This window comes from Arvicola amphibius, chromosome X (assembly GCF_903992535.2).
Source record: "Arvicola amphibius chromosome X, mArvAmp1.2, whole genome shotgun sequence".
Lineage (NCBI taxonomy): Eukaryota > Metazoa > Chordata > Mammalia > Rodentia > Cricetidae > Arvicola > Arvicola amphibius.
The window spans coordinates 91,060,408-91,077,137 of NC_052065.1; the positions used below are offsets into that span (position 1 = coordinate 91,060,408).

General features: G+C 35.4%; 1 protein-coding gene across 4 annotated transcripts in view; it reads right to left on the bottom strand.

Moving 5' to 3' along the window:
- Rbm41 (RNA binding motif protein 41) overlaps positions 1–16,730 on the bottom strand; it is a 52,858-nt gene that overhangs the window by 2,588 nt on the left and 33,540 nt on the right. Inside the window, exons 5-7 of one of the 4 annotated variants that reach the window (XR_006020707.1) lie at positions 15,249–15,652; positions 5,064–5,211; positions 1,533–3,181 (exon numbers count right to left, since the gene is read on the bottom strand). Coding sequence is in view for 2 of the 4 variants with exons in the window: in XM_038316170.1 (XP_038172098.1) it covers positions 3,015–3,181; positions 5,064–5,211; positions 15,249–15,652 (719 nt within the window). In the remaining 2 variants the exon portion in view is untranslated. Of the gene's footprint in view, positions 1–377; positions 3,182–5,063; positions 5,212–15,248; positions 15,653–16,730 lie in introns of those variants that run through there. The other 3 variants (XR_006020708.1, XM_038316170.1, XM_038316172.1) reach the window with 3 other exon arrangements.

Consider the following 16,730-nt stretch of genomic DNA (forward strand, 5'->3'; position numbering starts at 1 on the left):
TATTTTTGTTCCCTCTTCCTCCGAATTTGGGGCACGCTATTTCTATGATGGAGGACTCCCATTGGCTAATAGAGAAACTGCCTGGCCCATTTGATTGGCCAACCTTTAGGTGGGCAGAGTAGACAGAACAGGAAAAAGGAAGTGAGGTAGATGGCTCAAAGAATTGCCCCGCCTCTCCTCTCTGGGACAGTCGCCATGACTCTCCTTAGTGAGCGAGTTACCATGAAGCCAGCCACCAGGACAGGCATGCTGAGTCTTTCCCGGTAAGACACCGCTCGTGGTGTTACACAGATTATTAGATATGGGCTAGTCAAGATGTGAGTAAGAGGCTGAAAATAATGGGCCAGACAGTGTTTAAAAGAATACAGTTTCCGTGTAATTATTTTGGGTGTAAAGCTAACCATGCGGGAGCTGGGCGGGATGAAAAGCAGGCCTGCCCGCAGCTCTACACTACATTTCTATATGTTACAGGCTTAGCAATACATTAAAGTTATCACTTAAAACAATGATGGTAGTTTTCAAGATGTTGAATTGTTTACCGTTTTAGAAAATTAGCCATAATTTTACTCCTTTGTTTTAGTTGTTCCTATGGATTTCTGCTATTTTTTAGTAAAATAAGCATTATTTCTGATCTTCGTCTGTTACTGGCAAATACATTGACTTTTTTGTTATAGGAGATACAATGCAACTATATACAACTTAATACAACTTTTAAACATTAGTTAACAAAATCTTAGCACATGGGAGGCAGAGGCAGGTGGACCTCTGAGTTTGAACCCAGTCTGGTCTACACAGCAAGTTCCAGGACAATCAGAACTACACAGAGAAATGCTGTCTCCAAAAACCAAAAATAAGTAACTAAATTAGTTAACGGATAAAGGAAAAAGTAGTCAAGGTTATCTTTTATAGTCACACAATCGCGTCTGTCTGTTTTATGGAGAGATTTAAATTTTTCTCTAAGGTCACTTGCTTTTCAGCTTGACAATGGTCCTCTTGCATGTCTTGTGTGATCTTCTGGCAACAAATTCTCCAGCTTTTAAAAATTATGGGGGAGGTATTTTACCTTGCACGGCCACCTCCACTGTTTCTGAGATCTTAACTATGTCACTTTTTCTTGGTTTTCGTTTTTGAAACAGGATTTCACTTCTTTACACAGGCTGGTTTTGAATCAGGGCTCAACTGATCCCCCCCACCTCGGCCTCCTGAATAGCTGTAAATACAAGAATGTGCCATTTATCAGAAATACACATTTCTGATAAGAAGTTAGTTGGTAATCTAGAGACCCATGACAAATAATATTTCAGTTTTCTTCGGTTATTTTCACGATTTTCTCTGTCTCTTGAATTTTCAGTATTTTATTATAATGTAACTGAATGGCTTTTGCAATGGTTAGATCTATCTTTGTCACTCAATTTGAAATATTTGTAGCAGCTATTTCTGAAGATTTTTAAAATATTTATGTGTAATTTTGTATATATGTATGTGGGAGCACACTTGCCATAGCGTATTTCCAGAAATCAGAGATAACTTACTGGAATTGTTTTTCTCCTTCTCTCATGTAGGTCCTAGGGTTTGAACTCAGGTCTTCATGCTTGGTGGTGAGTGTCTTTACTCACTAAGCCATGGTCCTCTTGCAGTATTTTTTTTGAGACAGGGTTTTTATGTATAACAGTCTTGGCTGTCCTGCAACTCACTTTGTAGACCAGGCTGGCCTTGAACTCACAGAGATCCACCTACCTCTGCCTCCCAAGTGCTGGGATTAAAGGCTTGTGGCACCACCACCTGGCTGTCTTGCGGTATTTATGCACCTTTCTCCCTTTTTAAATGGAATTCTTATTATATATTGTTTGATGTGCTTAATGGAGTTTCCTACATTTCCTTCACTTTTTCCCCTTGGATGGTATAATCTCATTTAACCCTTACTCACTGAGGTAAGGAGCAATATTACTCTACTGTATAGATGAGATCAATGAGGCTCAGATTAAGTGGCTTTTCAAGTTAAGTTGGTAAACATGTGTGACTATGAGGATCACAGGTCTGACTCCAAAGCTGGTACTACCTAGTCTATACCATACTGTGTTTCTATTCTTCAACAACTATAAACAAATCCCTAGGTGTTTGAGTCAAGATGCATTTCTTCTAATGTATAAAACTTTCTTTCCTGTCCCTTTAGTATTCTTTGCTAGTTTGTTCCCTCTTGAAAGTTCATATACCTAATGTTTAATATGTATTAGGCAGTTACTCCATGTTTAATGCCTATTGTTTTGAATTCAATAGTATCATGAGATTACCAATATTTTGGCTTAAAAGAAGCCAGTATTATATATCTATATATAATACTGGCTTCATATATATACATACATATATATGTGTGTGTGTGTATATATATATATATATATATATATATATATATGTATGTATATATATCTTTTCGAGGACTGTGAAAACTTAGTGTAAGCAAGCATTAAATATGTTGATCAACTCATGAATCTACCTACTATAATTGTTCAAAGTTCTGACAAAACACAAAATGAGTTCTAGTAAATAAATATTTTAACACTGAATTAGTTTCAAATCTTTGTATATAGGAAACAGTCTCAGAAAAAGTATTATCTCTACGACTAAATATTGAAGACTGCAAAAATATTAAAGAATCTTCAGGAACAATGATGTAACTTACCCTGAGAATTAAAGGTTTTCATATGATCTTAATGCTCAGGGTACTTTCTGCCCTATATAGTGCATGATTATTATCTTTAATACTCAGGATAGCGCCAATTTTATATTGTCATTTTCTAGATTATATAGTATTTAATTATGGAAAATATTTCTAATAATTCTCTTTAAATGCGGAAAGCAGCGGTCCTAATTACTGTCTTTCTAATATTTCTCTTCATTTTGAAAACAAATTTCTATGTATGTACATATCCTATATTTTAATGATAAAAGATATGAGTGTGTGTTTATACACATACATATATCCAAATGTGTATGTATGTATGTCGATATGTATTCTAGCTACCACTGATTTCTGCACTGCTATCTGTAGCAGATGTTATAAGGGAAGCACCCTGGACAGCTGGCTGTTGCTGTTTGTTCTTTCCAAATTCTATCACCAATATTTTCCCATGAAGTTTATATCCATTTATTTGATGCAATGCTTGCCATGCTATGTCTTTATCTGGAAAAAAATAAGAAAAATGCATCAAATTATATAGAGCTTAATCACTCAATTATTATTACAAATTTAATTCAGATTGGTTTGCTATAAAATAATGATGCTAAATATTTTTGTCATGCCTATAAGTCCCAATTTGTGTAAGTCAACAAGATTAAATTAATGGGTAATAATAATAATAATAATAATAATAATAATAATGACAAAAGACCTTCAAAATGTATATCTGATTCAAATATATAGAAGAAATAAAGATACATAGGGAGTGAACTTAAGAAATATAAGCTAAACATAATTGTAAACATGCCTCTAGATAGATTATGGATATGCAAACAATTTTTTTTAAAATTGTTACACAAATAAAAGAAGTTATTACATTACTGAGCATACTTAGCTACTTTTTTCTTTTAGAGGGAAAGTGGTTGTGGGACTCCTTATTGGGATAATGAACGTCTCTTGCTGATATACAGAAAATTTGTGTATGAGACTATATAGTGCATAGCAGGAATATTTAACATATGGGTCTCAGAGACTATATGTAAGAAATAAGGAGGGGTAGACTTTGGACAAGGGTCTGTGGAATTATAAGGAGACAATACTGAGATCATTTTTGTCTGAGACATCCCACAAATTGTCAAGTGCGCACTATAGCTGTTAGGATTAGTAAAATAGCCACAAATTAAGAAGTGTAAAACTGGGACTGGGAACGTGGCTCTGGTAGCAAAATGCTTGCCATGTAAGCATGAGGTCTTGAGTCTGGGTCCCTGGTACCCATATAAAACTCCAGGTATGGAAGCATGTATCAGTAACCCTAAAACTTGGGAGGTAGTCCCTTGTAGCTCACTGGCCAGCCAGCCTAGCCATATCAATGAGCTTTCAGTTCAGTGAGAAAATTAAAGTGGAAGAGCAACTAGGGAAGATCCTATAGGTTAGCTTCTGGCCTCTACATGTATGTCTATACATGTGCATGTACACATACACATGTGCAGAGACATGTGCACATACACAAGAACATATATACACATACTATATAAACATGTATACAAAATAATATAAAGCCTTTGTATTATGAATCTTTCAATTAGTAGGTTATATATATTCTGTGAAAATCCTTGAAATTTAATCCTTGAAAAAAATTTAATAGAAATTGTCACTTCAAAAGATTAAAAACCAGTGCTACAAAGAATCTACAAACCTTCAATGAGACAGGAAAAATAGTACAAGGTTATATGAAAGCAACGGAAAGGAGATCAGCATTTTTAATGTGCAAAATCACTTGCCCACATAAAAATTAGCCAAGTGTCAAAATGTCAAGTTAGGGACAATGAAAGGAACAGATCCTATCTAGCGTCTTTCCACAAAAAACATACTGGCCAACTTATTATTGAAATCAAAATTACTGTATTATTCTTGCCCTTGGATTAGAACACAAGCCATGCACTAACATGCAAGTGATATATGGAAGAATGTATCTTTCAATAATTGTGAATTGGTAATGAATTAACTAATTAGCTTAAAATCACTTTGTCCTAAAGGAATAGGACATGAGGATATGTCTTCTGATATCAATGCCAACATATTAACTATGAATAATTCTGTTATAGAGTAGAAATAGTACTATCAATATAAAGAAAATAAATATTGGTAGGGTAGAAAGTAAATGTCAAAAGTTGGGAAATAGAGGACATCGGGGTAAGGTGGTTATGCAACATGGATAGAGAAGAGGAAGTAAGTAGAGCAAGGAGGATCTAGGAATACTGGAAATGTATTTTCCTTACTGGCCCCCTTCCATGTGCTAAGGCTGTATCTAACTCAGCAAGGTAATATGTTAGCCTCACGTGAACTGATGGTGCATTGGAGTGATTATCTAGATGAAGCTACTTACTGGGAAAGGTGATGAAAGCCTGCCCTCTCATGCGTCCAGTCATTATTTGGAACTGAATGGGTGGTCCTTTTTTCTCCTGGAAGCGAGCGAATAATGAGATAAGGTCCCTTTCTTTCACCCGAGGACTAAGGTTCTTCAGGTATAGCACCTAATACAAATTGAAAAGTGACAAAAATATCACAGAAAGAAAGCAACTCTTGCATTATGACTTGAATTACTCTCAGATGGGAGACTGAACATTTATCTAATGTTATTCTTGCCATGTTAAACTCTAAAACTAAAGGCCTGAAACCAACAAGGACAGAAAGAACTCAGAAAGTAATAGCAACAAAGTTCTGGAAGATATAAAAATGGATGAGTAGGAATGAAGCACACTAAAAAAGCTCACTAGCAAAGCCTTACGGCAAAAAATCAAGAAGACATTCAATCTTCTTTAAAAGTCTTCAAAAGTCTTTATGTGCGTTAGGGAGGTGGCTCAGTGGATACAAGTGTGCACAAGCACGTGGACCTGATTTTAAATCCCTGGTACCCATGTAAAAAGCTAGGTGGATCCCCAACCCAGTCCAGCTAGTTGATAATCTCTAAACTCAATGAGACCCTACTGCAAAAAGTAAGATGGAGAGTACTAGAGGAAGACATGTGACATTGACCTCTGACCTCTGTGTGTGTGCATGTACATACACATACACACCATCCTCACACACACCATCCTCACACATACGACACACACACACACACACAATCCTCACACACACACCATCCTCACACACACACCATCCTCACACATACGACACACACACACACACCATCCTCACACACACACACATACACACCATCCTCACACATACGACACACACACACACCATCCTCACACACACACACCATCCTCACACATACGACACACACACACACAAGTTTTAAAAGTTGGCACAGTGATAAAAACCTATAGTTCTACCAACTAGGAAGGTTGAGTTGGGACAAGAGTCCAGTCTGGGCAACACAGTAACATCCTGTCTAAAAATTAAATATACAAAAAGGAAAAAGCAAACACATGCATAAATGCTTCAAGAACTGATAGCTTTGGGTGGCTCGGGAAACAGATGTGATTAGCCAGGGTTAAAATGAAGATGGTAAGCTGAAAGCTGTTGTAAAATAAATTAGATCTTTACCCCCTCCACAATTATAGCACTGGCTGAGGGAAACTCACCAATCCTGGCAGTATATTGAAGGTTAATTGTCAGAAAACGTGGAATGTCTTGTATAGCTGAGGTCAAGAGCAGTGTTTTCTGAAAGCAAGACTGAAAGAACGCATACCAAACACTGGGAAACCCATGATCTGACCACCATTCCTCTACCAGAACACTGGTAGCTCCTTTGCAAGAAAGCACAGGGGACAGTCTCCTTTAGGGCACTAGTGCCGAAGAAAGACAAAAATACTGACTTAGAATAGCAGAGTTCTTTAACAAGCGATTCAGCCAGATCATCTGGGTCATTGTTATTACTGTTTTGTTATCGTCATTTGGAGACAAGTCTCATTAATACCACAGGCTGGCCTAAGACTCACAAACCTCCTGCTTCAGCCTCCTAAGTGCTAGGATTATAAAATATCACCGTGAATTCAAAGTACACAAAGGCCATGATCTCAGAGCTTCTGAATAACTTTACAGCAAGAAATAAGGATAGGGATTATCGGGCATATTAGAAAGGCTTCCTTCTAACGTGGAGAATAGAAAACAGGGGCAACAAAAACAAATGAGAGAAAACAGAGACCATGAAGAAAACAGAATTAAACAACAAAAAAACCAACCTGTGACTAATACCCTCAGGATACTATTCTATCAATTAGTAATAGGATGCTATTGAAAGAGAGGGTAGCATATATACAGACTGGAATATTATTTAATCCTTAAAAGGAAAAAAACCTATTGTGAACGAGATTTTCTGGAAAGAAACCATACATTATGCTGAATCCCATAAAACGCTAAAAACTAACTAGAACTTCAATGCCTGTGGAGAGGTTAGGATGATGCAGGCAGAGGGCCTAATTATAATTAATTATCTTGAGCTATCTTTAGCCACCCTTCTTAATATCTATTCCTTGCCCACGTGTGTCTGACCCAACATGCTTGTCATTGACAAGTGAAATCTTGTGAAATGTATTAACAGATCACTAGCTTCCACCTACCCAAATGCTAAGAATGTCATCAGGAAGCATATGAGGCCTAGAGCAGAGATTTCTCCACTTTGCTGTAACCCACCAACCTGATGTTTCCACCAATGTACTTGCAAGTACCTTGATTTATGATTTTCTTTGTTCTTCTGTTACTATAAAAAGTCATGAAACTGTTACTGTCCTGCAGCATGGATTGTGGGTAATCTAAATCTGCATTACCAGGTCATAGTCACTGATATTTGGCTCAAGAATAAACTATCTCTTATTCTTTTTAAGGTAAAAGTTGAGGTTTTTTGCTTTCCATTAACACTATCAAATGCTATGACACAGATAAACTTTTAGGAGTATACACTAGGTAACAGGAGGACAAATATTATATTATTTTACTTAGACAAAGCATTTTAAAGTAGTCCAGCTCACTGAAGCTAAAAGTATAATGATGGTAAGTTAGTGTAAGGGAAAAATGGGGAAGTTGCTTCAGTCATGGAAGATGAGAAATCCCTACAAACCTGCGATACAACGTCATGCTGAAGCCAACAATACTGCTTTGGGTACTTTTATTTTTCCTAGGAAGGTAGATCCAATGTATTATTTAACAACAATACAAAAAGGATGGAAGAGGGAAAAGTAATTTAACCAAGTTTTTGCTTTAAAAATTAGGAAAGAATTCACACTAGAACAGAAAAGACAACAGCCAGGAAATGACTGGTATAGTCACTGAAATATATGGAGAAAGATATTAAACATCATTCAAGTTCCTAAATAGTGGAATCTTTACCACTTAACCTTAGAAAGCAGCGTACGATTTAATATTAAGCCCAATACATAGCAGGAGACCGCCAACACAAAGCAAATGCAATGGTACATTTTTTTTTTTTTGGCCCATATTGCTTTGTTTGGGCATTTAAAAAAAATCTTACTGGTCTTTTGCTTATATACTGTGGTTTCTGATTTTGTGTTTTTATGGGTTTTATTTTTTGTGTGTGATGTATGTGCTTGTGTGTGCATGTTTTTTGTGCCTTATCTTTTCCTTTGGTTTATTTGCCTGTTTGTTTCCGAGAGAGAGAGAGGGGGGGGGGAGGGGGAGGGAGGGAGGGAGGGAGGGAGGGAGAAGTCGTGGAGTTGGATGGGTGGGGGAGGATCTGGGAGGACATGAGGAAAACTGTGATCAAAATATCTTATATGAAAAAGATTATTTTCAATAAAAATAATTTTAACAGGTTTTAAAAACTGGGAAGAAAGTATGTGAGAACAGATCCCAACTTTCTCTACAATTAGAAAAGATCCATACTGACCGTTTCTCCTTATATATTTTTTATTTTTTAGTATTTAAAAATATTATTTTATGTGTATGAGTGTTTTTTTTGTCTGCATGTAAGTCTGTGTGCCATATACATGCAGTGCCCGTGGATGCCAGAAGAGGCGGAAGAGCCCCTGGAATTGGAGTTGCAGACTGTTCATCAGGCAGATGCTGGGAATCAAATCTGGGTCCTCCGGGGGGGGGGGAGGGGGGGAACAGTACCCTGCTGAGCCTGCTGAGTCACCTCCCAAGCCACATGATTAAAAGTTTTTTTTTGTTTTGTTTTGTTTTTTTAAAGAACTTCTGGTCAAGAGGTTGTCGTAGTTCTTTCTTGGTTCTATGTTCTCTGCTGCAAAAGTATACACACATATTTATATGTACAGATATATCCATGTGTGTATCTAAAACATACATATGTATTTATAGCACGTGCAGATATAGACATACAGATATTGGGAGGCCCTAAAATAAGACAAGCATGATTGTGAAACAGAAAAACAGAACCTGCTAACACTGTGATATTTAGTTTTGATTGCACATTTTGAACTTTATAGTTTATACTCTCTGAATTTATTTGTAACTTTTAAAAAGCCTTACAAATTTGATTTGATTTTTTTCCCGAGTTTAAGTATGTCCTTATGCTTCATATCCAGCTTGTGACTTAATAAATATCTTACATTTATATGTTACATTCATTTTATTAATAAACTAGTGCTGTTACATTATTAACAAGAATCCATTCTTTTATTTACATTCCCTTAGTTTCTACCTAATGTTATTTTTCTGTTTAAGACACCATCTAGACCTTTCATTTAGCTGTCATGTGTCTTTAAGCTCCTCTTGACAATTTTTCAGATTTTCCTTATTATTCATGATTATGAAAATTGTAGTACTACTGGTCAGATTTGGTTTTTATAATATAGCCCATTACTAGGTTTTACCTGTTGTTTTTCTTGATGTTAGACTAGAGTGATGAGTTATTGGGAAGAAAACTTCACTGGAAGAGTTCAGTTTTGGTCACAATGTATCAAGCAGAAATGCTAACAACACTGATTTGTGACAGCTGATATTTGCTTTCACTTCCTGGCTGAGGGAGTGCTTGCTGGTCAGCTTCCTCCACTAATTGCTTGTCTTCCTTTCCACATAGTACTCTTGGGAAACAGATCAACACAAGCCACTCATAACCAAGCAGCAGGGCATTATGTTCCTAAGATTTACCTTTTCTCTACTTCCTACCTCAAGTTTTCAACTCTCAGCACCTGTACAAGGGTAGTCTGTATTTTGAATCATTATTGAAAGTTAAAGTTGTTTAGTTTGTTGCACAGCGAGTTCTAGCTTTGATTATTGGAGTGATCCATCAGTTCCTGTGTTTTATGCTGCTATTTTACCTTTGGGTACAAAAGTACTAAAGGCTAATCTTGTGTATTTCCTGCCTGAGTAATAGGACCAGCCATTTATTTCTCTGCCTCTTGTTACATTTGGCAGAAAATGGTATTAGAAGTAATCCATCCTGAGCAAGGGCAAGTTTGATTCATCGGGGGCTTGCTATGCTAATACTAACCTGTGTATAAATGCAGACAAATATTTCTACTACATGTAAACTACCTGTGTCTGGATTAAGTTATATATGAATCCACAGTGATGCTCCCAAATTTAAGCTACTACCGCATGGATCATTTTAATTTTCTACCTTTATTTATCTCCAAATTCCAACTGTGAAAAACTGCGCCTACTATCTGCCAACCATTTACTTAAAGATGTTTGCACAGCAGTATCAGCATTGTTAACCAGGAGACACAACCTTGGCAACCTGGGCATGGTGTTTATGTACAGTTCCCATTTGCTGCTAGTCTCGCAGATTACACATTTCCAAAGCTAGTTAGATCAGTACCTTTCCTCCTATCTTTTTAGTGATTTATATACACTCTTTACTGTTTTATGTACGCTTTTCTGAAATTTTCTAATCTCTGAAATGACTTTTAAACACTTGCACACACTAAGAGTCTCTCTGTACTGTGTAGTTTTATATAGTCTCTTGAACGTACACCTTGCCTTCACCATTTCAGTATCACAGAGTAATTTTATTCACCTAAAAATGCTTTAAGCTTCACTTTTTTCTCCTTTCCCCCAACTTTTGATAATTAACTATTGTTTTGATGCCTCTCTGTCATTCTGAGTTTTCCAGATTACAGAATAATAAAATGCTTTATTTTCATAGTAGCATCTTTTGTTTATTAAATGCATCTAAAGTTTGTTTATGTCTTTATATGGCTTGATAGCTCAATTATTTTTGTTGCTAAATTACATTTCATTGCATCCATCTGCCAAATGCAACCATTTGGAGGACATTTGGATTGGTTCTAGTTTTTGGCAATAATGAATAAACACTCACATGCCCTTATATATGTATAAATATATATGTACACATACAATCAGGTTTTTCAAACAGTTGAATAAATAATAGAATGAAACTTCTGGGTCACAGGGTAAAACAATGTTGTGCTTTGTTTAAGAGACTTTCAAATTGACTCCAAAGAGGTTGTACCATTTTACACTCCCATCTGCAATGATGAAGTGGTCCTGTTGACTCCAAAGAGGTTGTACCATTTTACACTCCCATCTGCAATGATGAAGTGGTCCTGTTGCTCTGCATTCTTAATAGCATCTGGTACTGTCAGTTTTGTCATTAATTTTAGTGCATGCGCAATGGTATCTCATTATTTCATTTGCAATTCCTTGATGACAAATAATGGTAAGATTTCCTTCATAGGATTATTTGTAACATTATAATCTTCTTTGATGAGCCATCTAGTTTTATACTTTGACCATTTTTTAAAGTGAGCTGTTCATTTACTACTGTCAAGTTTTAGGAGTTCTTTGTATATTGTAGATGTAAGTCCTTTGTTAGATATGCATTGCTGTGAAATATGGTTTTCAATCTATGGTATGTCTTCTGTATATTTCTAACATGTCTTTCACAGAAAAATTTGCAATTTGAACAAAGTATAATTTATCTTTTTTAAAATATAAATTGTGTTTTTCATGAAAAATACAGCAAAGATAAGGCCACTTAGATTTTATGCCCGTTTTCTTCTAAGTATTTTGGAACATTGTTTTCTGCATGGGCCTATCATATATTTTTAATTAATTTTTTATGATGGAGGAAAGGTTTGTGTCTAGTTTTGAATTTGGATAGCCAGTTGTTCTAGTATCATTTGTATAGAAAAGATTATCATTTCTGCACTGAATTCGCTTTGTAAAAATTCAATTCAGTAATTTCTGTGGACCTAATTTTGAGGTTTCTATATATAATAATAGATTTCATTATGACACTCAAAGTGCTTTTATTTAGGACTTTTGCCTCTATGCACAAGACAGAAAGGAGGTTGTAATTTTCTTTTATTGTAATATTTTTAACTGGTTTCTGTAATAACCTAAGTGTCATCTCACAAAATGTATTCTCTCTGCTTCTATTTTACAGAATAAAAAAAATCACTTTATTTTATCTACGTGTATTCTTTCCTCTATGGTCTTCCTTTACATAAATCTGAATTATTCAGCTATCTAATTTTCCTAGATTTAGGAGAATAATTTTTTATTTACTTATTATGTATTCAGTGTTCTGTTTGCATGTATGCCTGCAGACCAGAAGAGGGCGCCAGATCTCATTACAGATGGTGGTGAGTCACCATGTAGTTGCTGGGAATTGAACTCATAACCTCTAGATGAGCAGTCAGTGCTCTTAACCGCTGAGCCATCTTTCTAGAGCAGGAGAATAATTTTATTGTGACAAATTCTCTACATCCTGTTTGTCCAAGAACTGTTAGTCTGCTTCGTCTGTATTGAAAGGATGTTTTCTGGATAGACTTCTGGGCGGGTGGGATTTTTTCTCTCTAAACATAAATATTTCATTCCATTCTCTTCTTGCTTGTGTTGCCTTGTGATATGTCTGATGTAATTCTCTTTGATCCTATATAAAGCATTCATTCTTTTTACCTTTCTATAGTTTGAATATGTTAGCTTAGATATAGTTTTTGGTATTTATCTTGCTAATATTCTCATATGGATGTATGGCTACTAGTCTGCCATTAATTTCAGAAAATACTCAGAAATTAGTAGTCCAAATAACTCTCTTCTTTGTTCTTGTTCTCACACATGTGACACACACACAATAAAAATAAATATTTAAAAAAATGAAAAGTAATCATTAAAAATAAATAAGAAGGCAAACATATCAAATTATGGGCAAAGGAACAGAAAGCTAACTCAGAGAGTAGAAGGAATAATTAATATAAAAATACATGTACATCTTTACTGAAAAATAGGAATGTGCAAATTTAAAAATAAATTACCTTTCCGAACTCTTAAGTAAAGTTAAAAGTCTAATAGAAAGTTTTGTCAAAGATGTAAAGGGGATTTCTGAAATATTGCTTGGTGCAAGTGGAAGATATGGATATCCTGTATCAGTAATTTCATTCCTTGGTATGCAACCAAGAAATTCCATTCTTAGATCAAAACTGTTAGTATTTCCTGGGAACACATTGGAAATGCAAAATTTCATACCCTTTTCCAGATCCACTAAGTCAAAAACCTGGTGGTGAAGGCCAGCAACCTGTCTTAATAACTTCTTCAGGTGCTTTCTATGTACACTAAAATGTGAGAAATAGAAGGATATATTGCTCAATATTTTGCCTGAGATCTACAGGAAGAATTGCATTAAACATTATAGCCCATATATACTATTCCTTCTTCCTACTCTCTCACACTTTGCATGAACAAAAACTATAACTTTTAAGAAACAGTGCTTAACTGTGGGGAATACAACCGTATGGGGTACACTTTGATCTACTATTCTATTCTATTCTTCTATCCATTTCCTTAAAAATAAAGCCTTGCTGATATAACCTATGAATCATAACTTAAGCTTGAAAAATATTGTCTAGGAGGAATGTTTGTACATGGGCAATAAGAGATATGTACAAGCCAGGCCTGGTGAGAAGGCCAAGACAGGGAGATCACAAGTTCATGATTACTTGGACTACAGATTGAGTTCAAGGATAGCCCATGCAATTAGTGAAATTCTGTCTCAACATAAGTGAAAAAGAAGTCTATGGATATAGCTCAAGGGTAAAGACCCCAAGATGTTAGGTTCAATTTCTAGTACTGTGGAAAAACAACAATATGCATAACAATGCTTGTTACAGCTTTATCTGTAGCAGTAAAGTAATGGGGAAAATAAATTTAAAAAATGGAAAATTAATTATATCATATTTCTATTGTGGAGTACTAAATAGTTCCTTGTATCATTAGAAATACAATTTTAAAATATTGGGTATACTGAGTAAAATAGTAACAGTTTTAACTGTGTAAAACTGTATCTATGGATATCTAAATATTTATAGATAGCTAAGAAGTACCTGGGGTTAAGATAGGGTTATATTTTGATAAATCCTTTGTAAGTTGATAATATCCTTAGAAATGTACTTAATATATGTAATCTATGGAACACTGCACTTTAGCAACCTGGGACTCCAGAGTGTCAATGGTTTCTCCTCTCCTCATGATACAGAGCTCACTGACTGTGAACTGTGGGTTATTATGGATGCCCAGCATCTCAATAAAGTACCATAGCACCATAATGTATATTCTCTGTTTGACAAAAATACAAATTCAAAATTCAGAGTATAGGTTCTACTGAATGCATATTTTTCACATATAATCATGTAAAAGAAAGTAAATTTAGCTATCATTAGTTAGGGACAGTTGTATACCATTTATGTAGTAAATAGATAAAAATGTCCCCAGAAAGAGAACTAGCAAATTCAAAATAGTGGTTAAAACTGGAAAGAAGAAGGAAGAATGGGATTGATGAAGAATATATGAAATTCTTCAGGTACATTCATAATGCTTTGCTTATTTTTTAAAACTAAGCAAATATGAAAAATTATTAAGTCTGAGTAAACATGGCTAGCTAAATATACTGATATTCCCAATTTATTCATGGGCTATTTATTCTTTGACATGTTAGTAACAGTTCATAACAAAAAGAAAATGAAGGTCGAGCTACCCTTGGAACAGGAATAACATAACAGAAAGGCAGTTAAAGTACTTCAGTATCCCTCCATCCAGTTTTTAAAAACAGGGAACATTATTCTTTACTCTGTTTTCTTAAATTGGACAAAAATGAATGCTTTAGGAATTTTTGCTTTTAACGGAACCCACACCCAGGTAGTCAATCACTAGGAAATTTGTGGTTACTTTTCCTATAATTCAGAACTTTTAGTGGGTATGAGCTAAATCTCATTTTTTTTTTTTTTTTTTTTTTTGGTTTTTTGAGACAGGGTTTCTCTGCAGCTTTTTTAGAGCTTGTCCTGGAACTAGCTCTTGTAGACCAGGCTGGCCTCGAACTCACAGAGATCCACCTGCCTCTGCCTCCCGAGTGCTGGGATTAAAGGCGTGCGCCACCACCGCCCGGCGCTAAATCTCATTTTTTATTTAATAATTCTGAGGAGACTTTAGAACCTAAGAAAGGCACACATAACATGGTAGGAAATAGGCTACTTAAATAGTATGCGGAAAAGGATGGTTAAGGACAAACAGAATACCTATGTCATAATCTTTGGCAGAATCAAAGGTAATTTAAAAATGCCCTGTTAGGTAGAGGTAAATAAAGTGAGAACAACCCATGTTGTGTTCTCGATTTGGCCTATACCTTGTTTGGTTCCCCTGGGTTATATGAAGAAAACATAGGGATGTTTCGGATCTCCTCCTCTGATAAACGGTTTCTCTGGATCTCATCTTCAGGGATAAATTCTATTGGTTGCGTCAGCTTCTTAGGCCCAATCCAACACTGCTCAGGTAGAAAATCAATAACTTTTGCCACATGGAGACTGGGGCCTTTACCCTGTGCTGCCTGCTTTCCCTTGTCCTGGAGGAGTGATGGGTTCTCAGCTGTGCCACTATCACCCACTGACGTAGCTGAGACCAGTGAGTGGGAAGCAAAGGGTTCACCTCTCATAAGTTGGAACTCTTCAAGACGCTTTTTCCTTATAGTCTCGTGGTAAAAACTTTCCAGGTTGTTCATGGGATCACCTTTGTTCTTCTTTGGGGGTTCATCTAGATCAAGACAAAGAGATATGGAAGTTCTACAAAGCCTCCCCAGTACAACCTTTTAAAAGTTAATAAAAAATAAACTCTGGATCTCAGATACAGAAACTAGTTTAGGAAAGGTTTTTATGACCTGTAGCAAGTCTGTGTGTGTGTGTGTGTGTGTGTGTGTGTGTGTGTGTGTGTGTGTGTGTGTGTGTGCGCGCATGCACACACATGCAGATGCATATACATGTAAGTGTGCATGGATCTTAAAACTGCATCTTACGCAAGGTCAAAGTAAGGAAGGCACCCAGAAACCTCAAGCTCATCCAAGTATACATACCTCTAACTCACAAGGACATTTGAAGAATAGAACCAGAATGACATTTTCATAGTCATTAACTTAGTAATTCCTAAGTATCACCTAATTCCAAATTTATATTTGAATGACTGATTATTTCAGTGACTTTTTTAAATACTTGGTTATTTAATCAAGATCTAAATCGGTTTTTGGCTATTACAACTTTTGAATCATTTTTCTGTTCCATCTTTCCATTAACTTTTCTCCTCCATCTATTGATATTATATAACCATTATCTGTTTTGTTTACAAATTGATTTAATAAAATGTTTTTGATAACTTGTTCAAAATTTCTTGACAGTTAAATCTAGTCTAATACAGTTGTCATTGATCATTTATCACTTGTATATACTTTTTTAAATCAATTTGGGTCAAATTTGGTGCATTTTAAATACCTAGTGTGTGTGTGTATTTGCTCATAGATACCAAATTATCCAGAACAGATAAAGATCATTTACAAGATCCTGGAAAGTTATTTTAAAGACTGTTTCTGTAAAGATTTAATTAGATTGATGTTCAATATTTAATGTAAAACTTTTCATATATAAGTGTATATTTCCTATTGTACCATGTCCAAAGGTACATAATATTCACTGGCACATTTTTAGTAATGCTGAAATTAATTTGTGAATTAAGTGGTGTTTGTCATCCTCAATTATTATGTACTCCCATTAAACTTTTACCTAATGGGCTTTATAGTGATTGGTGATTGTTGTTTAGATCTATTAGCTTATACAAATTACAA